This window comes from Gamsiella multidivaricata (genome assembly GCF_025024155.1).
Source record: "Gamsiella multidivaricata strain RSA 2152 chromosome Unknown BC939scaffold_2, whole genome shotgun sequence".
NCBI classification, from domain to species: domain Eukaryota; kingdom Fungi; phylum Mortierellomycota; class Mortierellomycetes; order Mortierellales; family Mortierellaceae; genus Gamsiella; species Gamsiella multidivaricata.
The window spans coordinates 36256-58110 of NW_026251710.1; the positions used below are offsets into that span (position 1 = coordinate 36256).

The 21855-nt window shown below is 48.8% G+C and overlaps 10 protein-coding genes across 10 annotated transcripts; 4 read left to right on the forward strand and 6 right to left on the reverse strand.

The window, feature by feature from the left end:
* Positions 1 to 53: 53 nt before the first annotated feature.
* Positions 54 to 3959, forward strand: BC939DRAFT_405401 (glycosyltransferase family 20-domain-containing protein). Its single transcript, XM_051552825.1, has 8 exons — positions 54 to 831; positions 918 to 1058; positions 1162 to 1287; positions 1416 to 1468; positions 1564 to 2280; positions 2409 to 2588; positions 2705 to 3005; positions 3107 to 3959. Exons 1-8 carry the CDS (start codon positions 222 to 224, stop codon positions 3850 to 3852), a joined length of 2874 nt encoding a protein of 957 aa, XP_051417324.1. The 5' UTR covers positions 54 to 221; the 3' UTR covers positions 3853 to 3959.
* A 212-nt stretch (positions 3960 to 4171) lies between these two features.
* On the reverse strand, positions 4172 to 4890 carry BC939DRAFT_434748 (uncharacterized protein). The gene has a single exon (XM_051553397.1). The coding sequence runs from the start codon at positions 4849 to 4851 to the stop codon at positions 4210 to 4212; it is 642 nt and encodes a 213-aa protein (XP_051417325.1). The 5' UTR covers positions 4852 to 4890; the 3' UTR covers positions 4172 to 4209.
* A 391-nt stretch (positions 4891 to 5281) lies between these two features.
* Positions 5282 to 6259, forward strand: BC939DRAFT_434750 (Fcf1-domain-containing protein). The gene is made up of 3 exons (XM_051553398.1): positions 5282 to 5422; positions 5527 to 5660; positions 5762 to 6259. The coding sequence occupies exons 1-3, from the start codon at positions 5420 to 5422 to the stop codon at positions 6213 to 6215; spliced, it is 591 nt and encodes a 196-aa protein (XP_051417326.1). The 5' UTR covers positions 5282 to 5419; the 3' UTR covers positions 6216 to 6259.
* Positions 6260 to 6340: 81 nt separating this feature from the next.
* On the reverse strand, positions 6341 to 10469 carry BC939DRAFT_498281 (chloride channel; the record flags this gene model as incomplete). Its single annotated transcript, XM_051559794.1, has 12 exons — positions 6341 to 6532; positions 6614 to 7673; positions 7800 to 7979; positions 8088 to 8308; positions 8419 to 8526; positions 8613 to 8782; positions 8878 to 8992; positions 9067 to 9351; positions 9484 to 9575; positions 9695 to 9823; positions 10007 to 10132; positions 10223 to 10469. 12 exons carry the CDS (start codon positions 10467 to 10469, stop codon positions 6341 to 6343), a joined length of 2925 nt encoding a protein of 974 aa, XP_051417327.1.
* A 124-nt stretch (positions 10470 to 10593) lies between these two features.
* On the reverse strand, positions 10594 to 12042 carry BC939DRAFT_97341 (uncharacterized protein). Its single transcript, XM_051562033.1, has one exon. It carries the CDS (start codon positions 11712 to 11714, stop codon positions 10764 to 10766), a length of 951 nt encoding a protein of 316 aa, XP_051417328.1. The 5' UTR covers positions 11715 to 12042; the 3' UTR covers positions 10594 to 10763.
* A 1267-nt stretch (positions 12043 to 13309) lies between these two features.
* BC939DRAFT_391241 (kinase-like domain-containing protein) lies at positions 13310 to 14778 on the reverse strand (the record flags this gene model as incomplete). Its single annotated transcript, XM_051551946.1, has 6 exons — positions 13310 to 13486; positions 13567 to 13683; positions 13785 to 13874; positions 13980 to 14133; positions 14229 to 14563; positions 14668 to 14778. Coding segments are annotated over 6 exons (984 nt in total), but the record flags the coding sequence as incomplete, so codon positions are not given.
* Positions 14779 to 15302: 524 nt separating this feature from the next.
* Positions 15303 to 16129, reverse strand: BC939DRAFT_434757 (uncharacterized protein). The gene is made up of 2 exons (XM_051553399.1): positions 15445 to 16129; positions 15303 to 15323 (listed from the first exon to the last, which is right to left on the reverse strand). Exon 1 carries the CDS (start codon positions 15994 to 15996, stop codon positions 15478 to 15480), a length of 519 nt encoding a protein of 172 aa, XP_051417330.1. The 5' UTR covers positions 15997 to 16129; the 3' UTR covers positions 15303 to 15323; positions 15445 to 15477.
* Positions 16130 to 16266: 137 nt separating this feature from the next.
* BC939DRAFT_97359 (uncharacterized protein) lies at positions 16267 to 17127 on the forward strand. Its single transcript, XM_051562034.1, has one exon. The coding sequence runs from the start codon at positions 16536 to 16538 to the stop codon at positions 17007 to 17009; it is 474 nt and encodes a 157-aa protein (XP_051417331.1). The 5' UTR covers positions 16267 to 16535; the 3' UTR covers positions 17010 to 17127.
* A 1205-nt stretch (positions 17128 to 18332) lies between these two features.
* BC939DRAFT_524489 (histone H3 type 2) lies at positions 18333 to 19655 on the forward strand (the record flags this gene model as incomplete). Its single annotated transcript, XM_051561266.1, has 3 exons — positions 18333 to 18445; positions 18527 to 18638; positions 19243 to 19655. The coding sequence occupies exons 1-3, from the start codon at positions 18440 to 18442 to the stop codon at positions 19653 to 19655; spliced, it is 531 nt and encodes a 176-aa protein (XP_051417332.1). The 5' UTR covers positions 18333 to 18439.
* Positions 19656 to 19881: 226 nt separating this feature from the next.
* Positions 19882 to 21155, reverse strand: BC939DRAFT_97564 (uncharacterized protein). Its single transcript, XM_051562036.1, has 2 exons — positions 20518 to 21155; positions 19882 to 20412 (listed from the first exon to the last, which is right to left on the reverse strand). Exons 1-2 carry the CDS (start codon positions 21046 to 21048, stop codon positions 19984 to 19986), a joined length of 960 nt encoding a protein of 319 aa, XP_051417333.1. The 5' UTR covers positions 21049 to 21155; the 3' UTR covers positions 19882 to 19983.
* Between the last annotated feature and the right edge of the window lie 700 nt (positions 21156 to 21855).

The following is a 21855-nucleotide window of genomic DNA, read 5'->3' on the forward strand; positions in this document are numbered from 1 at the left end:
CGATATGCCAATATAAAAGGGTGCATTCTACGGATCCGCTCATTGTAAAAAGAGTCACTTTCTTATCTTTTATCTCCTCACTCCACTTCTCTTCGTTTTCTTCTCTCGCGTTGATTCCTCACACCCATCACACCCACCTCATCCATCACTCACCATCACCTCCCCTGATCCACCTACACGTCCTTGATCTCTTTTTGTCTGTCTCGCTGTCCCACTTCACCATGGCTGCACCCCTCCCTGCTTCGTCCTCCTTCTCCCACGCTGTTTACAACTCAAAGGTCGTGCCCCTCACCGACCTTCCGGAGACCGGTCAGATTATCCTCAGCACCAAGCCCCGTCTGATCAACCTCACCCACCAGATCCCCTACGCCTGTACACTACTCGACAGAAAGGACTCCTCCAATCCGCCTGGGACAATCACCGGATCCACCACCACCACAGCAAGCTCAACCGCAGCATCTTCCTCGATCCACAGGCGATCATCCTGTATCGCATCCCACCCACATGCACTCCCCACACAAGACGCCGCGTCCACCTCTTCTTCTGCCACTGCTGGATCGTATCCCGAATGCGGCTGGACTATGGAGCAACGGCGGGGCCATTCTGCACTCTACTCTGGAGTCAAGTCGCTCAAAAGGGATCTGGAGACCATCCAGATTGGCTGGGTTGGTGAGATCGCTGATCAGGACGGGTACGTGGTTCCCTCCAAAAACCTAACAGAGTCACACAAGCAAGCCCTGCAGAACGAACTTTGGCACAAGGAAAGGGTTGTACCCATCTTTATGGATGATAGTCGCGCAGCTGGTCATTACGAAGGATACTGCAAGACCGGCAAGTGCACATGTCATTTCTTGCTTTTCAGCTGCATCTCTCATAGGCCCAGGCTGATTGATCGTCGTCTTTTTTCTCGGAAGTAGTTCTCTGGCCACTCTTCCATTACATTCTCTGGGATGAGGCCACGGATGGCCGGATCGAGGAGAGGAACTGGGACGATTATGTGTTTGTGAACCAGCAATTTGCGAACGCCGTTGTGAAGCAGTATCAGCCCGGCGATATCGGTAAGACTATCAGGACAGACTAAGGTCACCCTTGTGAACGGACTCTTTTGGCTTGGATCTGGCCACTGATCTTGCTCATATCTTGCTCATGTGTCATCTATAGTGTGGATCCACGATTACCATCTCTTGTTGGTTCCTCATATGGTCCGGCAACAGCTCCCTTCTGCTGCTATCGGCGTCTTCATCCACGCGCCCTTCCCTTCATCCGAGATCTTTAGATGTCTACCAAGTATGTCACCAGTCCAAAGGGACCGGCAGGACCATGAAAAAAGGGGGACTTTGAAAAGCTGGTGCATACCCGTATATTCACTCATTACTCTTCATGCTCCATGTCCATCCTCGTTTGAATGCGATTAGAACGCGTCGAAATTTTGAACGGACTTTTAGGAGCAAATCAAATCGGTTTCCAGGTACGAGTTCTGGCGTTATCAGGGTATCTTCACCTTGTTTGTTCTCATCTTGATGTATGACAATAACATTATGTTCCTACACTGGCTTTCTCTAGACATATTCATATGCCAGACACTTCATCAGCAGCTGCACTCGTGTCAATGGCTACGAATCAACACCTCGTGGCGTTGATGCCATGGGTTCGACCGTGTGGGTCGGAACCTTTCCTATCGGAATTGATGCAGAGAGGGTCGAGCGTCAGCGCAAGGCACCCGAAGTGCTGCCAAAGATGGATGCCATTCGCAAGACCTACAAAGGAAAGCGTATTATCGTTGGGCGTGACAAACTGGATCTCGTTAAAGGCGTTCAACAAAAGCTCCAGGCCTTTGAAAAGTTCCTGAATGACTATCCTGAGATGCAAGGGGAGGTTGTTCTGATCCAGGTCACATCGCCACCGCTGGTCGAAAGCCCGAAACTGGAGGCTAAGATCGCCGAGTTGGTTGCTCATATCAACGGCACTTATGGATCACTCAATTTTACACCAGTGCACCACTATCACCAGCACATTGATCGAGATGAATACTATGCGTTACTTTCGGTGGCCGATATTGGGCTTATTACTTCAGTCAGAGACGGTATGAACACCACCTCGCTCGAATACATCATGTGCCAGTCTGAGAACCACGGGCCCCTTATTCTGAGTGAGTTCACAGGGACTGCCGGAAGTCTTGGCGGTGCATTGATGGTCAACCCATGGGACTATCAGGGCGTTGCGCGAGGTATCTACGATGCGCTGCACCTCTCTAAGGAGGATAAGCGTGCTCGTCACAACGTAAGCTTCGTCGTCTTAGTTTTGCCATTATTGTGTCTTGTCAAAATCGCTAACCCAGGTACTCGTTTTTTTTTTTTTTTTTTTTTTTTTTTTTTTTTTCATTTAACATATGGGCGACTCTTCTTTAGCAACTCTTGAACCACGTTCTTAGTCATACAGCTCAAATTTGGGCGAAATCCTTTATCGCAGAACTAACTTTGCACGCGTGCACATGGGACCAGTCAACTCCGACGCCCTATCTCGACGTGAGCATTATTGTCGACAAGTATCACCGCGCAAAGAAGCGTCTGCTAATGTTCGACTACGATGTATGTCCATACTAGCTTGGGTCCCCCACGCTGTCAGGCACTATTGATGCACCTAATGGCGTACTCAATGGCCGCAAGAATTGACACTCTCTTCTCTTCCTTGGAATTGATATTAGGGTACGTTGACCCCGATCAGAAAGACCCCGGGCGCAGCTGTCCCTCAGGAGCACATGTTAAAAGCCTTGGCTGCGCTTGCTGCCGACCCCAAAAACATTGTCTGGGTCATATCGGGTCGGGACCAGAAGGTCCTGGAGGACTGGCTAGGCGGCGTCGAGAACTTGGGGTTCAGTGCTGAGCACGGCTCCTTCATGCGACAACCTGGCAGCAAGAAGTGGATCAACTTGACCGAGACTCTCGACATGAGCTGGAAAACTGATGTGGCCGAAATCTTTACCTATTACACTGAACGCACTCAGGGTAAGGATCAGCTCAGGGCTTTGAAGCCGACATCCGAAGAATCGCTGTTAATGCACAAGTATTTTTTGAGCTCATCGTTTTTTATCTTTGTGATGAAATAGGGTCCTTCATCGAGCATAAACGCTCCTCGTTGACGTGGCATTATCGCTTGGCGGACCCAGAGTTCGGTGCTTTCCAGGCAAAAGAATGCCAGAATCATCTCGAGAACGCTGTACTTTCCAAGTTACCCGTTGAGATCTTGGTTGGCAAAAAGAACCTCGAGGTGCGCCCTACTATTGTCAACAAGGGGGAAATTGTTAAGCGTCTGTTAAGTCAGCATACAGATGTCGAATTTGTCATGTGCGCGGGTGATGATAAGACGGACGAGGACATGTTTAGGGCGCTGGCAGGAAGCAACAGCGCGCATGGCAGCATCCTTATCGGTGCTTCAGAGGATGCCAGCAGTTTACTGGAGCCCTACAGTCCCAATTTGGTCGCAGAAACCGCAGCCAAGATTGCAGAGGCGACGCTGACACATTCTCGAGAGCACTCACCCAACACGAAACATAGTCGTTTGTCCATCAACGGTGGCCCTTTAGCCGTCCAGGACGAGTCGATCTTGAAGTTATCCGTGATGGTCTCTGGCGACGATACTGCGTCATCTCTATCGGCCACTTCTTCTTCCACGGCGGCTATACTGGATTCCTCTGTGGAATCGCATGGGTCATCCTCACAGGCAGTTGGCAATGAGCATTTTTCGGTTACAATTGGACACGCGCTTAAGAAAACACTTGCCAACTGGCATGTCACAAGTCCCGAAGAGTTGATTCGCGTTCTCGGTATCCTTAGTGGCACTGTCGATATCTAGACTTGTTCGGATCGATAGAATTGCGAACGTACTTGTATTAAAAGATATTTTGACTCTGAACAACAAGCCTAACAAGCCTGTTGTGCCTGAATATATCCTTTTCCGGCAGATTTCTGAAGGCATAACGACGGCGCTAAGAGGGCGGACCAAACTCACCATATGAAAATAAGCTGATGAGATAACAAGCGATGATATCGAGTTCATTGCCCATTCACATCAGTCTCGCCTTGCTGACGCTTGTTTTCATCAGAACGCTCTAGTTCGATGCTCTATCGCATACTGCCTCTCGCAACTAATGCCATCTGGTGGAAGATTTGAAGTCTAAAAAATATGGAATTTATTACTCATTCAATGCGTCTATACTTGATCAATGGTGTGTGCACGAAGGCGCTGGACTTCTTGCTGAGACTCCTGTAATTGCTGCTCGAGGTCTTTGATACGTGCGTGGAGCCGGATGACGTGTGCTTGGCTGTGCTCTGCAGTCTCAATGGCGACAGTGCCGGTGAGCTTGATGATTCTCCAGAGACGGAAGATAATGAGTAAAGAACCAAGTTCCTGCTCAGCACCCTTCAAGAAGACCTCGAGTAAGAAGGAGATAATAATGATGAGAGCATCGAGAAGGTGGAGCACGCCATGAGGGGTGTTCTTCCAAAAGTAGCCAGGGCCAAAGGCAAAGGCCTTGAGGATGATTTCCAGCACGAAGAAGGTGACGATACCGAGCGATGCGTGGGCAAAGAGCTCAAGGACCCACTCTGCTTCCTTGCTGTTATCGAGTCCAAGCAGCGTGGCAGCAATTTGACAGATGACAAGGAGGACATCAATCGCAGTCAGGACTAGGATGAGAATGTGCGCGCGATGGGACTCGATGATCTCGCCGACTTCGTGCCGTTTTGAGGACCAGTCAAACGAGTCCTGATCGCTCGGCCTTGAGGGAGTGTCGGCATGGTTGGCGTCCTGCTCGGAGGTGGGGATGGCGCCGTAAGCGGTTTGCTGTGCCATAACGCGAAAAGAAGCAGAATGGAGTGGAGTGGAAAGAAGGGGCCTCTGTCTATTCAGTCAAGATGGTTTTTGTGAGCACAATTGTGATTCCTATTGCGTGCGTGCCTTGTGCGATGCGATGGCGGTGCAACACAGCACAATCACCCCCCTGCACTCTGTGGATCAGATAAGGGCGTTCAGAGACAGCATTGAATGGCACATAGTGGATATCATCCACATCCGCGGCGTCTATAGTATCCCATAACGCCTTTCTGGCGCCATGGCACCCAGAATCTTGCGCATCGCCTCCATATTTCACATCAAACTCGTGTATTTGGATGACATTAAGAATTACACAATCAATTTATGGAAGTTATCAATAAACCTCTGCTTTGTTTATTTTACAAAGTGGCTTGCACTCCTTTTTCTTTTTTATTAGGCATCGCCCTGCGCTTTCGCCCTGCCCTCCTCATTCAAACATCCTGACACATCAACATACCCTTCATACTTCTACTCGCCACTCAAAACTTGCAACCAAACAAACAAACAACCCCGATTATTCGAATCTAATCCGAAAAGAAATACAGACATGGTATGTCAGGACCGACGAACAAAACGTAGGCAACGCTTCACACTCACTGGTTGGAATGATATCTTGACAAGAGCTTGTTGTCCGTTGCTTTCCTCCACCTGTAGGGCAAGACAAAAACCACCAAACAGTTCGCGCTCGTCAAGCGCATGATCAGCCCTAATGACGCTCGCCTCAAGGCTAACCAGGAAAAGCAGAAGAAGAAGGAGGAGGAAAAGGAAAAGAAGGCTGTCCGACACATGTAAGTTGCAGTCGCATTTGCCAGCCTGCATCCAATCCAGCTAATACCCTGTACTTTTTTCTCAACCCACATCTAAATTGATCTTAACTTCTCTTAACCAGTCCACAGGTAGCATCGTCCATGTTCTTCAACTACAACTCTGCACTGGGACCACCATACAGGATCTTGGTCGACACCAACTTTATCAACTTCTCGATCCAGAATAAGATTGAGCTCGTCAAAGGAATGATGGACTGCTTGTACGCCAAATCGATTCCCTGTATTACCGATTGTGTCATGGCAGAATTGGAGAAGCTCGGACCAAAGTTCAAGGTCGCGCTCAGGGTTGCACGGGATCCCAGGTTCGAGCGCTTACCCTGCACCCACAAGGGCACCTATGCGGATGACTGTCTCGTCGAACGAGTGATGCAGCATAAATGCTATATTGTCGCCACATGCGATCGGGATCTCAAGCGGAGGGTAAGAAAGATCCCTGGTATCCCTATCATGTATCTGTCGCAGCGCAAGTATACAATCGAGCGCTTGCCAGAAGCATACGGCGCACCAACAAACTAGTCCTCAGTTTTGCGTAACACAATAAAGGAAAAAAATATAATAGCTAACGCACATGCCTTCTAGGCAAAGGAACTATATCTCTATGGAAGCAGTAAGCTTTATTCTACTCTGCAGGTCTAAAGAAGTTAGAAGCACTCGTTTCGGTTGTAGCGTTTTTGCTTATCGTCATTTTCTCTCAGGAAGGTCAACAGTCGCTTCTTGTGGATCATGCCATAGTGCTCGCCGGCCTTGACTACGCACACGTATTTGATGCCCAGCTTGATAAAAAGCTCCATCACCAAATCCATTGACGAAAATAGACTGACTGCAAGCGGCGCCTATTGCACAGCAAACAATGAATCGAAGCATCATTATTATCTGTGCATTGTGTACAAAACAACATCACAAAATTCCAGTACCTGGTCAGTAAAGGGCGTAAAGTCCATGGTATGGGCAGGATCGCGCAACAAATGAGAAGTTCCTGTGCTGCTGACACGACCATTGTTATGGGCATAGTGTCGTGAATAATCTTGAGAGACAAGGCCAGTATCCTCATCTACAAGAGAAACACCATCGCCGCCCCGGCTCCAGTGGGTACTGGTACTCTTGAAGCTCTTAAAGCTCTTATTGTCCGAGCGCGGCAACTGATCTAGACTGTCCTTGCTTGCGTGGAGCCGGTCCTTCCCAAAGAGAGCAAGGTCATCTCGAACCGGTTTATCGTGGCCTTGCATGTCGTTGTCATATTCGCTGTCGCCCCTCGACCGATTCTGCATCCACCTCTGTCTAGACCGCGAATTCATACGAGGCGAACTATCGTGGACCGGGGAGGCCGCCAGTCCAAGTCCTAATCCTAACTCCCTGTCGCGAACGCCGGCTTGCGTCTCTAGATCATTCAACGAAGTCATAATTTCTGTCGCAGGAACATTAGAGGACGCCCGGTTTCTGAAGATGCAGATGCACTCTGGATGCTTCTGTTCCGCCAGGCCTAAAGCGTGCTCTAGCTCATTGGATGCGATGTAGCCCACCAAAATGCCTCGATCCACGATAGGCAATCCTCCGTCAGAGTAACCTGAGGCAGTCAGGATCTCGACCTTACGCCTCAGCGAGTCCACATCATTGACATCATTAACATCGATCGTATCCAGGTACTGATCAGCGATATCGGCAGCCGTTCCAAACGTATTATAGTCCTTTTTACTGTCCAGATAAGGGTGCTCGTTCAAATCGATCAGCTTGTTGAAGAATGCGTCTGGTGAGAAAGCGTCGCCGACAAACTTGCCAATCATGACAGCCATCATGATAGGGAGAGCGTATGTCATTGCACCCGTGAGCTCAAACATGATAACGACGAGGGACACTGTCATGCGGGTTACACCCGATAAGCAGGCTGCCGCACCGATCATGGCATAGAGACCAGGGATGATGCAATCCATGCTGTCGCCCTCACATACTTGAAAGATCTGGTGCTCCGGGTATTTGCTACATTGTCGGACGTCGTTCATACACAGTAAAAAAGTATAGAGAGTCAAAAAAAAAAAAAAAAAAAAGTCCTCAAACATCTTTACTCATATCCAGATTACGAGAAGAGCGTGTCTAGACACTTACGCGATGAGCCACTGAACGCCAAGCCCAACCATGCGCCCGAAAACTGCCCCCGCGACCATGGTGGGGATGAAGATGCCTCCTGGAACTTTGACACCAAAGGTGATGAAGTTGAGCGCGACTTTCATCACAAACACTTCTGCTAGGAGAAGAAAAATGGGATAGATCTGGTCGATTTGAACACTATAATAGATGTTAAGCACATTTGGAGTTAGCGGCCTGCACAAACATCAGCATAGTGACAAAGCAAGATGTGATAATATAAGATGCGGCCTGTAAACATCCACTTACGCGCACATGCCGTTCAGATTGTTATCAGGAGTACACTCGCTGTATAGGTTGGTCAAGAGCTGCAGCAGATTGACTCGAGTCCATGGATTGAGCCATTGTATGGCGCAAGTAATCAGGGTGACGATCACAACCTCCTGAACAGGGTGCCGACCAATCCATGTTCTCGATCGAAAGCGAGAGTAGGACATGTGGAATTGGGAAAAGAGGGCTCCATAGACGCCCTTTAGTCACAGCGTTACAGACCCGAAAGAATACGTCAGTTATCAAAGTCATTCATAATGGTCATCGCAGCATTGTTTTGCGAGCTGTTAGACAATGCACTCTGGCTTACCCCGAACACGCTAATAAAGAAGAATGGTATGGATTCGAACAAGTGCCAATCTCTGTCATAGGTAACTTGGAAGAGCACTGTTTTTCCAACACGGTAAGGGTTGATCATCTATGAAGCCCAAATGCGTTAGGAAATAGGAATACAAAGTCTCAAAGAGACTCATGGCGCCCTAAAGGACGTTTTATATTATATACCTTTAGCACGACAGCTGAAGTCAGCGCACAAAAGTACGTGCGCCACATGGTTTTACTTGGAAAGTAATAGGATACTTCCTCAAGCGAGAATAAAACTCCGCCGATAGGGGCGCCAAAAGCAACGGCAACTCCAGATGCGGCAGCAGCGGACAGGATTTCCCTTCGTTTACCTAGGAAACATAAACATGAGAACTCTTTCAGGAACAGACGTCGAATAGATGAAAATATCGGGCTGAATCCATATGTGATCAATTTGGAAACCTACCGTCGTTGCGGTTGTACTTATCAAAGATGCGGCACACAATATTGCCCACGCAGCACGCAATATGGACAAGGGGACCTTGTTTGCCCATATTAAGTCCTGAAGCTACCATGAGGGGCTATAAATACGCATATTAGAACGCAATCGAGTAACAGACACCCAAGCAGCCATGTAGGAGCAAACTTAGCATACAAGACCAATGAGTTTGATCATCAAGGTTCTGAATCCTAAAAATCCACGAATGACGAAACCTCCGAGGATCGTTTTTACTTCGGGGATGCCGGATCCAGCACCGAAATAGGCGATTTTCTTGGGTTGCGAAGCATCAAGAACCGACTCCATTGTGTTCCTGGATGCGGAGGTAGAGATTCCTCCGTTATTGAATCCGCTCCGTTGTTTTGTTGCTCCATGAGACCTCTGTTGAGATACAGTTCCATCGGAAGTGACCATGATGACACAAATACTCGCAAAAAGTGTCTGTATTACAGTGGCAGATGGTTGTATGGCCGAGAAAGAGTCGAGTTAATACCTGCCGCAATCGTTCGCTGATCGATGATGAAAAAAGCGCGACATGAAGATCAGAAGCCTTACGCCAAAGCAACAATATACGATCCAATCAAAGGTATCATTCGAGACGTTCAGGGCGAAGTTGTCAGAAGAAAGAGCTTTTGACCAGGATACCCACTCGGGGCACGTGTCCGCTAACGTCGCAATGGATGATTAATAGAGAGACATATCGGTAAAGAAGTCAGTGTCAATGGATATGGACAATGTTGTGCAAGCCGCAGCAGTAGTAGTGGCCATCAATGTGTCAACTTACAGGTACTTGATTCCCAACAGCAAAAGTACTGGCTCCACCAGAAGCTAGTGGTGCAGTAGCCCATGCGCAGATCACCGAGCCACCAACTTGAGACATCGATGAAAGCGGCCAAGCATGCCGTTATCACACCTTCATGGTTGAAGGATGACAGAATGAAGCACCAAAAAAAAAAAAAAAAAAAAAAAAAAACAATTAGAAAGGAAATAGCCATATCTGTACCTGCGTGGGTATGTGTTACCAGGGACGGAATAAATCAACGGTTATTCAGGCTGTGCGTGCACCAGTTTTTTGTTGTGACTCCAGTATTCGTACCTGTTAAGAGTACGAGGACCCAGCCTTTCAAGCTATCCGCTCTGTTCTTGAGAGCCCCACGAACCCCGCCCAACGACCGCAAGTGTCGCAAGCGCACTCGTTCCTTAACAAAATCATGAATCCAGTCTAACGGATAAGAGAACGTTAGATAAATTCGACATACGAAATCATTATTCATTCATGAATGGGGTTGCGATGGCGTATGGCACACGTTACCGATTGTAGTATAGTTGTGGTACCAGACGCGGATACCATTGTTTTCTTTCACAAGCGCCTCTTTGGCGTCGTCATAAAACGCGCTGCGTCGAGAGAGAAGTTTTTCCCGCACTATGTTGATGTTGGCTATGCTGGATCTACGAAGGTTGTGGAATGTCTTGTTGTTGCTCCTGCGACCGTCGTGGCCTGAGTTAGAATGATTCCTAAAGACGACCCTGCTGCGATTACCTCCCCGTCCTGACGCCATAGTTGGCGATAGCGATCGAGCCCTATATTTTTTTCATTTTCCATTCAGTTCATAAACAATGGACAGGAAGATACAAATAGATGAATATGAGTATAGCAGCCAAAGTAAGCAGCATAAGACAGTTATCGTGTCAAATGGCATCATATCAGATCCATCATCCATGAATTGCTATGTTGTGTGACAATAGATGCCGCTGCATCTTCCTGCTCACATTTGACATATCACACCATCCAGGCATTAAATGATAAATTAGGGGCCTCGGTCTCCGCTTGAATGTCACTACTCCCTATAATTTTACCTAGATGGCCAACGCGGAGAGTCTCTTTCGCTGGTATCCTGCATCCCATCGTCGAGTTCGTCCACCTCGGACGGCTCAGGAGGACCGTTGTATCGCGGTGTTTTGCGTCTAGACCCTTCATTAGTCCATCTGTGCTGGCCGTCCGCGTGCTGATCTTGAGTCCTGTTGTTTCCGAGCAAGGCAGATATCTCTGAGATCTGTTCGGTGCCTTTCGTAGATGGCGCGTGATAGTTTTGTGATTGCGGCTTCGAAACAATCGGAGCCCCTAGTTTGAATGCTGGTCTACTTGAATCGGGTACTTGAATACGACTTTTGTTCAATGGCGGCAGCCTTGATTCAGGCGCATTGCTAGTGCTGTCGCGCGGATTATCAGCTACAATGCGCCCGTTACCGTCCGTGTTTTCGGTGCTGGGATTGTTATGATTACCATCATTATCGATAGAGTCATCTGCATCGTCCTGGTCTCTCCCAGCCTCATTGTCAGAGTTGGTGAAAGCCGATCCGGTAAAGCTGGGCTGGTTCTCTCGTCTAATGCGGCCCTGCTGAGCCTTAGATCTGCCTGTAACTGCGTCGAGAAAGCGATTGCCTGTTCTTGAAGAAGGGGGTTGTCCATTGCTGCTGCTGGGGGTAGTCGAGACATCGCTGACCCAGTTGTGATAATCAGGCGCAAGCTGGGCGGAGAGAGACCATCGGGGTTGGTTTGGTGGAGATACCATGGGACTGGGTGATTGGGACTGGGACGAGGATTGGTGGCGGTGGTCAGTAGCACCTGATTGTGGGCGTTGTTGCGGATGTGCAGCTGCAGCAGCTGCAGCTGCAGAGGGCGAGGAAGAGGGCGCAATTGGGCCTGCCCCCTGGACTGGATGCTGCGACAAACCAACGGGGCTGCCGTCTGTGTCCTGGATGGGTTGCGATGGGACCAGGTCAGGGCTTTGCTGCCGATTCATGGCAAGGAGTGCACTGCTATACGTCCTGCCTCTTGAACGGTCGGTGTCGTCTCTATTCAAATTGGATTTGGGGCAAGTGCAGATACAGGAAGAAGAGGAGTTATTGCAAAGTAAGGGTTGGTGAGGATAAAGAGGGATAAGTAAAGATGCAACTGAAATAAGGACGAACTGACTTGTGGGGAAGGAGGGGGAAAAGGAAAAGAAAGAAGAGCTGAGGAAAGACGAGTACGAGAGTGCGAGTGTGAGTGCGAGTGTGGAGTGTGAGACTGAAAATGCGAATAGAAATGATCAAGCCCTCAAAAGAGGGACAGACTCACACAAGGGGCTGTCACCAGCTGATCAGCAACTAACCTAAAAGTGCTGTACTCTCTTCGTGATGTATGGATGACCCTTCGTGGTCTGGTCTGATGTTAATTGACCATGGACCCATTGATCAAGGGCATCAGCCTTTGAATGATGGGACTAGATCTCTTTGTCATCCTCCCAAGAGAGAGTTGAACGCGGACTGTTTGTCAGTCAATCAGTGCCTGAGCCTGTGTTAAGACACAGGACGAGTACATATTCATGTTGCTTGCACCTGGTGCACTCGCAAGGTGTGCGTGTGGTCATTATCGTCATCATCATCATCATCATCATCGTCTGTGTGTGTATGGTTATGGTGCATTTGTAACTCCCTCCCCCTTTCTTGCTCTCTCGATCACCGGTTCTCTTTTCCATGCCACGTTTTGCCTCCCATGCGCATGTCCTCACGGTAACACAACTCCGGCAATAAAGTTTCTCCAGTCCTAATCTGACAGGAAAACCCATCTGGGACATGTCCTCTTAAGACGCGTGTGCGAACGCATCTTTCAATAATATGTGTCTCTGCGCGTCCTTTCACGCGTTTCTTTACGCGGTCCTCAAACATAGTGCATGGTGGAGTGAAGTAGTATCTTCGTTAATTTTTTTTTATTATGTAATCATACATAACCTCTACTTAGACGACGACCAATCGTCCCATTCGAACTCGCTGACCCTGTGCTGTTGTGTCTATGCGTATCAATGCTGCTCCGCTCAGAATATCCACGTAAAATATCTGCTGCTGCACCAATGCGTCCAACAGAGATCCGCTCCACAGGCAAGCGACCATCTTCGGGAAACGTTGCTGGTGATGTCAGTGTTGGAGTCGTGGCCTGGGCCTTTGTCTCGATGTAGGCAGAGATGGCCGCACTCGGAGGCGAATACAACTGCTTCAGTGGCCTGTACTGGCATATCTCTTCGTCTTCCACATCACTGTCCATATCCGTGTTGCCTGTATTCATCTGCTGCAGCGGTGATCGATACAGAGGTTGGTGTCCATTACCTAAATGGTGGTCATTGATCTCCACTCTCATAGCTGCAGTTGCAGCAACGGCTGTGGCTGTGGCTGCTGCGTCATAGTCAAATTCCTCGACATATGACCCTAAAGACGGGTCCCTGGACCTGTCCAACCGAATCTTGCTGTCACTGCGCGGGAGTGTGCTCGCCATCTTGTCTGTATATGAATAGCCTTGGAAACAGTTCTGTATACTATTACTCAGTGTGTGATTGCCTGGGGAGAGCCGTGGTGTCATAGTCAAGAAAGCATCATCAAAATTGCTCAAGTCTTCCTCGGAGGTCAACTCTGGAATGTATGGACAAGGCAGCTTTTTCTGCATCGCCATTTCCCAGTCAATCATCCGAAAGTATGGATGTGCTTTGACGTCGCTAGCACCTAGGCTTCCCAAGCGGCTCCTAGGGTCACGTTCAAGGAGCTAATATTCGTAAAAGCGTAGTTTAGCGACAAGGCACTCCTCTGCGCAAATTCTCTGTTGCAGCACCTTAGATAACATACCCCGACAAGGAAGTCGACTGCATATGGGTCGTCCTGAAAAATTTCTGGAGGAAACTCTAGGGCGTCCTCCAACACCCGCTGGTACATATAAGCATGGTTTTCTGCCCAGAATGGAGTCTACAGAAGACATGGGTAGATCGTGTATGGGTTAGCACAGCGCTCTTAATCTGCACCATTCATACTATTCAATAAAATAGTACTCAGAAAACAACACTCACAATTCCGGCCATCATTTCGTAAAGCAGTGTGCCAAGGCTCCACCAGTCCACCTCGTAGCTATATTCGGCCGCTCGAAGAATCTCGGGGGCCTAGTACGGTTCAAGAATGTAAAGGTAACAAGTTGAGTAGATGTCTTTCAACAAATGTGGACATCACTTCGCATTAATACCAGCAAAGAGAAGACAGAGTCATACGAGATATTCAGCAGTTCCACAAAATGTGTTGGTCTTTTCTTCTGCCAAATAGGGAGATGATGCTGAGAACGCTGAGAATTGCTTCGAAAGGCCAAAGTCGGTCAGGACGATGTGTCCATCAAGTGCAAGGAGAATATTCTCTGGTTTCAGGTCCCTGTTGTCGCAGAAACCAAAGATTTGGGTATTGTCAATCGGGCACATTAACAAATACTACACCGACGGCGCCTAGTCATTATTGACTATTCATACCTGTAGACAATTCCCTGGCGGTGCAACTCCTCGATGCCCAAAACGATTTCAGCAGCGTAGAACATACATCGCTCGGGTTTGAACCGGTACCATTTAGCGAGCTGCGTCGCAATGTCTCCCCCAGGGTAGTAGTCCAGAACCATAAAGAGCTGTGCATTGGACTGAAATGAGTGCCGGAGCTTAATCAAGAATGGATGCGAGATCTGCGCCACGTTGGCAAGGATGTCGCGTTCTGATTTCGTATGCTCAATTTCACGCTGCAAAATGACCCATTCTTTGGAGATTGCTTTGAGTGCAAACAGCTTTTTGCTCTTGTGCTCCCGAACCAGCATCACCTAGTTAATGTTCAGGAGATAGGAAACAATGAAGTCAGCGTTAGTCCAAACGCTAAGAGCAAATCCAAGTCTAAGACGTCCATAGAATATCGCCAGGATCATACTTTGCCCATGCAGCCCTTTCCAAGGACCTTGATCAGTAAGAAATCCTCTATGGAGATTTTCTTGCGTTCAGGGATCTGTGGTAGTGCTGGTCGAACTTTGCTTCCGCGCATCCTGGGAACAACCTCTTTCCGTGCTATATCCGCCTCTTCCAGCTTATCTTGGTTTGATACCTGCACTGTAACTGCTGGAGCTAAGGACGATGGCGCATCCTCACCCGACCCACTTGTATTACCCAAGCTGAGGTCGCACTGAGACTTTTGAGTTGGGGAATATCGTGCTGTGTGATGAGGCTGCTCCTTGGAGTGCACCAGATCACCCTCCTGTGAGACCGCCAGAAACGATTGAAAGATAGAAGAGCTTCTCAAAGGCTCATGCGATGCCACCTTGCGTAAGTAGGCCTCCAGTTTCTCGGCCGTATTCTTTCGCGGAAAGAAGAACTGACGCGTGCTGACAAGAAAGGACTTTCGTCGGTCATCTAGCAATGGTAGGGCTGGCCGGCATTTCGGGAATTGTTGTCGCACCTTGGTAATCGCCAGGGTCCGAAAGATAAAAGAGACATTTAGATTCCTTATTACTCATTTCATCGCCATGAACACCACATCAGTCGAATAGTATGGATACCTTTTCATCAAACTCCAAAAAGTCTGTAATGCGCCTAGTTATCAGGATGATTTTGGTGATGCCTTCAGCACGGATTGTGTACGCCTTGAAGAAGTAAGGGAACAAAAGAATGAAGGCGGTTACAACCCTGAACTTTCAGTTGTCGATGTCAATACCTTGGGCGATTTAATTGTTCTATCCCCAATCGGCTAGAGCAGTAGACGCACCACATCCCGATCTCGCTCGCCATCGATCATTTCCTGTTGCTCAGAAATGTTGAACACCATAGCATCATCCTGGTCCTCGGTGGCCATGCTATCAAAGTGATTTATGTCGACAGTGGTGCTCGAAATCGAGCCTATGGTCCCTTTCCCGGGAAGTGTGGATCGATTCGAGGACCAAGCGGTGGTAATGGTGGCAAATTTTGATCCACCCTTGACTTTTATACGCTTGGGGATGGAAGATCTCTTGAGGAGATCCATTTTGGATGGGACGCGTCGCAAGACTGATGGCTCATCATGGGTGAGACCTGCCCCTGGGCCTGCTTTTGGTTCTGGCTCCATTCCATTGGCTGTTGCATTGGGTGCTGTGTCATTCAGGCTGTCAATGATGCGGTTCTTGAGGAGGTCTGGCTGGGAAGTTCGTGTACTAGTCTCCGCATGGTGCGCTTTATCACTGGTCACATTGATCCCCCACCAAGATCGTCGCCTGTCGGTATGCTCCGGCATCGCGTGGATTGAGTAAGTGAGCGCTGTTCAGTCTGAGAGTAGCGATGATATAATGAGTTTGGGCGTCGCGGAATGCTGTTCAGGATTGGTGGCAGAAACGCACGGAAGGGAGGTCCTGCTGCATAAAGCGTTTCTAATTGCAGTTGAAACAGAGGCGAAACGCGTCAGGCGAAGTGGTGGCTCAATAGGGCTCAGCTGCTTCTACTTTGCACTTCAACGGTCGAGAGCACTTTCTTTCTTTCCTTTCCCTTCACACCATACACCGATCTCGCTCCTTTTTTTCCTTTCACTGGCTTTGTGGTGTTTTTGTCGTCTGTCTGGGTGTGCGAATGTGAGTATCGCCAGATAAGCGATGTCAACCGAAGCAATCTTCACATAAAGAGCCGACCGCATCCACCTCTGCTTAAAAAGAGAATAGACCCGGATGAAGATCAGGCTCTAGAATGACAGGAAGCAGACTACTGAGTGTAGACACTCCCGCGAAAGAAGAGGAGTTGCGAGGATAGGTCTTCCTTCTGCGATTCCCGCGCGAGAACAAGATGAGAGGTGTTTCTTACGGTTCTTACTGTGAAAATGGCTTCAACCGGCCTGATATAGGAGGGTCAAGGGGCGAGCGAACGAGCGAGCAGCGAAACTGTTGCAGGGAGTGGAAAGCGTTGAGAATCGAGAGCGTTGGAGTGAGGTCGATGGATTTGAGGAAAGTGGGAGGCAACAGGAGGGAAAGGGAGAGCAATCAAGCAGGCTTAAAAAAAGAAAGCGAAGCGAAAGGAGACAGCAAGTATGAGACGAAAATGCACTTTTATATGTGCATAAAACATGCAACAGGGGAAGGGAGACATGTATACATACAACAAACATGCGATGCAGAGGACAGAAAAGGTTCACGAAGTGTATCAGGTGTTATGGCGCTGGGCGGAATATTATGGATGAACTGCAGCAAGAGCTTTGTCGCCTCCTCTTTCCAGTCTAAAGCACCGATCCTGCTCCGTCTTTGGAGACCCTTCCTCCAGTAGTCGGTGGTACTTGCGATACGGCATGGCCAGGGGAAGATAAAGATCGCGTTTGCAGGGTGTTTGTGTCAGATGGGTGGTATACTCCAGTTGTGGATTGAGGAGCAAGAGGAGCGAGTAAGAGGAAGACAGTGGATGACGGATGCTGGCTGGAAGTGTCAATAACTCGGAGTAAAGCACTGAAAATGGGCGAACGAGCGAGAGAGGGGCTGCGCGGAGGGAGTGGCTCAGCCTGGGAATGGGACCTACCTCGTCGTCAAGATCGACAAAAGAGGGACGAGAGTGTGGGCGTCCTGCAATTGCTACAATGGCACTGCAAGTCTATTGTACTAGAGGAGAAGAGGGAAGGGGGGGAAGGGAAGGGAGGAGAGAGTGTGTGTGTGGGCAGTGGATAAAACGAAAGGTGGAGAGTATGAGTAAAGGTGCGAGAGAAAGTGGGTGGGTGTGTGGGTGAGAGAGGGAAGAGAGAGAGAGAGAGAGAGAGAGAGAGAGAGAAAGAGAGAGAGAGAGAGAGGTACGAGAATAATTAAGAGTGAGAGAAAAAGATAATCGGAGAAGGGGAGAAAGAAGGTTGTGTCGATGGGAGCAACTGAAAGGATAGCAGTGGTGGACCTAATCGAAGCAATAATAATAATCTGAGGGCTGGAAGGAAAAGGAAAGGAAACGAAGGGGGCCGCGGTCGGAAATATTAATAACAGGGGGCGAGGAGTAGAATATGCGGACACAATACAATGTAGGCAGACCACCGTCTTGTCAATGGATGGCTCAATGGATCAATGGTTATCTGGTTGTTCTCATTTCTCTTGTTGTTCCCCATACCTTCATGGCTGATGGAGAATGAAAGAGTTCATTCATGGTTGACTCAATTGCATTCGGACAAAGAACCATACGACAGGGTGCATTAGCAGCAACAGGAGCTGCCGAGAGTGGAAGCCGAAGAGTTGTGCGAATAAGTCGAGTCGATCTGTTGATCTATCACTAACAGCTGTCAGCTATACATGAGATCCCTGTCACCGATTGTCAGTTGGCCCTCGATGATCCTCTTTAATGGCGCTGTTGAATTCTCCATCGAATGATCGGTATCAAGATGACAAGCAGCCATGCAGTGCTGACAATGCAGGCCATTCGTCTGTTTATCAGGGGGGCAGCAGGAGGAAGACAAAGAAGAAGGGGAGAATCTGAGGAAGCAGGAAATACTCTTTTTGTAGACTGCATAAACTACATGCACATGTGGTCCGGAGCATGAGAAATGAGCACTGGACGTGAAGGGGGGAACCACACATAGTCTAACAGATTATCCACAACAGGGATTAGGACGAAGGGGAGGGAATATCATTATCAACAATAACAGCAACAACAACAACAGCAATAATGCAGTGCAGCATGGTCTTGCTGCTCGTGCACCGCAGCGCGCTCTTTTCTTGTTTCCAGCCATGCAGGTATGCCTCGCTGACGGATATAGAGTCAGATAGAGTAGGACTCAGTAAACTAACACGACCCATTTCCCCTGGGTATTTAAGCAACTCCCTATAGGAAGAGCCGACTCTCCTTTTGCTTGTACATGCGTCCTTCAGGAACCTCATTCCCATCAGCCTCGCTCTGCATCCCGTACTTCTGAGCCCGATAACCTTAGTACGTATCGTACTTTTGGAAAAAAAAAAAAAAGGCAACTGGAACACAATCTCTGCTTTCTGTCTTCCTCCTTACAGAATGAACGGATGAAAAATAAGAAAAGGTCCAGTTCTGAGTGGCTCCTCTTGGATCCAAGCAAGAAGGAGTGGCAATCCCCTCAGCTGCGTGAATTGCTGTCTGTTCCTCGGTCCTCTGCTCCAAAAAAGAATCGTTCAAGTCGACAGCCCCTCGGCAACGATTGAAATATATGGCGATTTGCGCTTTTCTTTTGGGCAGGGGACCTGCCGGAAGTGGCTTGCCTATCTTCCTTCCTTCCCTCATATACTAAGCGACTCCGCCTTTTTTCACACTTCCCTTCCCGCACACATCCTATTTTCCCCTCACTCTATATAAAAGGTACAGGATGCTTACAAAACTGTCTTAAGGATGGCAGTTGCGCTATGTTCTTCGTCTTCAAGACATTCTCCTTTCTCCGTCTTGTTGCCATCTGTCTCCTTCACCTCATTTCGTCCAGTTGCATTTATGGTTGGACATCACTTTGCACTTGATTTTTTTTATGGCACTTGTACTTCACTAAATGTGGTACCTACCAAATAACACTTAGCCATGGCCCGTACCAAACAGACCGCCCGCAAGTCCACCGGAGGAAAGGCCCCCCGCAAACAGCTCGCCACCAAAGCTGCTCGCAAATCCGCCCCCGCCACCGGAGGTGTCAAAAAGCCCCATCGCTACCGCCCTGGTACCGTCGCCCTCCGCGAGATCCGTCGCTACCAAAAGTCGACCGAACTCCTGATCCGTAAGCTGCCCTTCCAACGTCTCGTCCGTGAGATCGCCCAGGACTTCAAGACCGACCTCCGCTTCCAGTCCTCAGCCATCGGTGCCCTCCAGGAAGCCTCAGAGGCCTACCTCGTCTCCCTTTTTGAGGACACCAATCTCGCAGCCATTCACGCCAAGCGTGTCACTATCCAGCCCAAGGATATCCATCTCGCCCGTCGTCTCCGTGGCGAGCGTACCTAAGCTTTGTCCAAGCCAGATTTCAAGCACCGACAATGATACATGACACTCACATAGCATTGCCTGGCTTTCTATTTTTCCCTGTAACCAGCTTTTCTTCTCTTCGATTGCAAATGAGCTGTACTATTGTTTCCGCTGAATGTATTATATCTCCCTTCAACTGAATAAATCTCACTGTCAATTGAAACCGCTTTAATCTTGAAACTTCTACAAAAAAAAAAAAAAAACAACCTAGCATAAGCATAAAGCATAAGGCACTATTTGTTCATTTCACGTATGCTTTCAAGCAGAGTTTATTAGGATTGCTGGCCTGAATTGAACCGGACTCTTCTTAAATGCCGTGCAACTCAATCGTGTAACGAGGCTCCACGGTCGCTGCTGTCCGTGAAGGTCGAGTCCTAACCGTCTGTCCATGATGGGACCCATGAGATCCAAGCGTCGTCTGTCCGCTTCCAGGCTTCTCCCACCGATACACAGGCTGCACTGGCTGCACATGGGCATCATACCGGCCCAGCACTGGACCATCGGTCTCTACTGCCTTCCGGTTAATGTGCGGCTCCTGCGGACTATGACGAGGCATATGCTGTCCTAGAGATGATAGATATGCGGAAATCATGTAGAACCCGAGAATTGCCAATATAACTGTCGCAAGTGCTGTCAAGTTAGGGATCGCTGCCAACCACCGCAGATGCACTCTGCTCGAAACGACCTTTTGAGGTAGAGGAATCCACCCATGCACTCGCCTCACCGCATTCTGCCACTATATGCACACAAAGCCAGAGACAGAAGAAAATATATCAGCACCGTCATTATTATCTAAACCATCAGCGCAAGTCCAGTTACTGCAAGAAAGCAGCTAGGTTACCTTGGGCGCTAAGTGATCCTCAGCCTGCCGCGCCAGCTTCACCAGGAACTCGCTTTCATACGTCAACACCAGTTCCTCCGATCGTGGTCCAGACCCTTTTAAATCGTCAGCTGGCCTCCTGATTAAACCACGAGGCACATACTTGCGCTGTCTCTCGGGTCCCAGCAACCTTGATTCTTCCTCTTCTTCTAGAGGTGGCACGAGCGATTCTAACTGCTCTACTGTGATTGTGCTTCCACGGTCCTGTGTACCCTGGTGTTGTTTTTCAAATGAAGTGACAACGCTCGGATAGAGGTCAAAGACCTCGCCAATTAGGCTCATCATGTCCCGTAGTCCTTTGAGCTCACGAACATAGATTGCTGGGTCCACAACGGCTGTCTTGGGTGGAGGTTGGCTTAACATGTTGCTGATCGCGGACGAGAGTGCGCTCCAGCCAGAGAGCTGCTCTGATGTTGGTTTGTTCTTCGCTTCCAGAGCAGATAGCTTTTCCTGCCGCACATCCACTGCATTTCCGAGCTTTGTCAATATCATACGGATCTGCGGACCATACAGTGGTGGGGGAAAAAGAAAGGGGGAAATATCAGCACTGCTATGCTTTGTATGTCCTTAGCGTGATATAGTTCACATAATAAAAAATCGGGTTACCTTGCTACGTCCCGATCCTTCTACCAAGAACAAGGCGTCATATTTGTATTGAGGGCTTTCCAGCTGCTGCAATTGTCTCTGAAGAGCATTGACCATCGATGAGAGAAACGCAGAAGTGGCATCCGGTCGACCAGATCCAGCACCCGCAAGTCCCCCCTCGGTGGACGATTCAAACACAGCGTAGGATGAATCGGAAAAGTTTTCCGGCCATACAATTGCTTGCTCTGCAATCTTCAAGATCTCCTTCAGGTTCTGCGCCTTGTAGACTCTCATCACTTTCTGAATCGATCGCAGTTCCTTGTTCAATGTCATAGGCGCTGGCACTGCCAACGACCGACTGGTTTGTAGAGGATGCGACAGGCGGGGTAAATAGATCTCCAGTAGTGCTGTATAAAACAAGAGATTGTCGAATATGAATGGCTGCCTATAGTGTTGTATCCGTAGATAAAAATTAGCTCCTTAATCAAAACAACCACAGGGCCGCAAGCAACAGTGGTACATATTTCGCGCTGCAATAAAACATCCAGAAACTTGCCATTTCGCAGTAACCACATCGCCAGTAACGGACGGGTCCCGTCGACCATACCGCCAGGGCGTGATCCAGGTCATCCAAGTGTCGATCAAACTTGGGAAGGTGTCGTCAAGTGGCCAAAATTGGAGCCCCACGTTCAGAAAAACGTACAGCTGGGGTCG